The sequence below is a fragment of the Eimeria mitis genome, genomic scaffold, assembly GCF_000499745.2.
Source record: "Eimeria mitis Houghton genomic scaffold, Emh_scaff2474, whole genome shotgun sequence".
In the NCBI taxonomy this organism is placed as follows: Eukaryota; Apicomplexa; class Conoidasida; order Eucoccidiorida; family Eimeriidae; genus Eimeria; species Eimeria mitis.
Genome location: NW_013570813.1, coordinates 1898 through 2732, shown reverse-complemented (window position 1 = coordinate 2732; position 835 = coordinate 1898). Strand labels below are relative to the sequence as shown.

The 835-nt window shown below is 61.4% G+C and overlaps 1 protein-coding gene across 1 annotated transcript in view; it reads left to right on the top strand.

Annotated features, from left to right (window-relative positions):
- Nucleotides 1–9: 9 nt before the first annotated feature.
- The window catches only part of EMH_0054310 (endonuclease/exonuclease/phosphatase domain-containing protein, putative), a gene marked incomplete at both ends in the record, with an annotated part of 1792 nt that continues 966 nt past the window's right edge, over nucleotides 10–835 (top strand). The window contains one exon of the mRNA XM_013497105.1: nucleotides 10–805. Coding sequence (XP_013352559.1) covers nucleotides 10–805 — 796 coding nt within the window. The remainder of the gene's footprint in view (nucleotides 806–835) is intronic.

Genomic DNA, 835 nt, shown 5'->3' with positions numbered 1-835 from the left:
CCCACAGCCATGAAACCGTGGGGAAGCGAAGAGCCCCTGGGCACTCCTCCAACACCTCGCCACCCAGCAGCAGCAGCAGCAGCAGCACCAGCAGCACCAGCAGCAGCAGCAGCAAGTCCAGCAGCAAGTCCAGCAGCAGCAGCAGCAGCTGGCACACAGCAGCAAAACCAAGCAAGAAGAAATCCCCCCAAGTCCTCCGCTAGTCTCCCCTCGAGGCCTCATCACCCCGATGATCATCATGACGACACTGCAGCAGCAGCAGGAGCAGCAGGAGCAGCAGCAGCAGCAGCAGCAGCGCCAGCAGCAGCAGCAGCAGGTCACCGGCGCAGAGCAGCACGCCCGGGGGGCCACTTCAGGCCCCCCCCCTCCTCCCCTCGGGCTCCTCTCGCTCGCTGCAACGCTTTATATAAACCCTGTATAGTGAATACAGAGAAGAGCATGCAGCAGCTGCAGCCAAGCAGCAGCAGCAGCAGCAACAGCAGCAGCAGCAGCAGCAGCAGCAGCAGCACAGGATATATCACCCCGAGGCTCACAAGCGTACCCACGTCACAGCACCTGCAGCAGCTGCAGCATCCGCAGCATCAACAACAACCTCTTCATCATCATCCTCAGCAGCAGCAGCAGCAGCAGCAGCAGCAGCAGCAGCAGCAGCAGCAGCAGTCAGGCAGGCTCCGTTCGAATGAGAGCGGAGGAGACGATGATCGCAGCAGCAGCACAAAGAAGGGGCATCAAGCGATAGCAGCAGCAGCAGCAGCAGCAGCAGGAGCAGCAGCAGCAGCAGGATCTCGTCCTGTGTCTCGTCGTGGTGCTGCAGCAGCAACAGCAGCAACAGCAG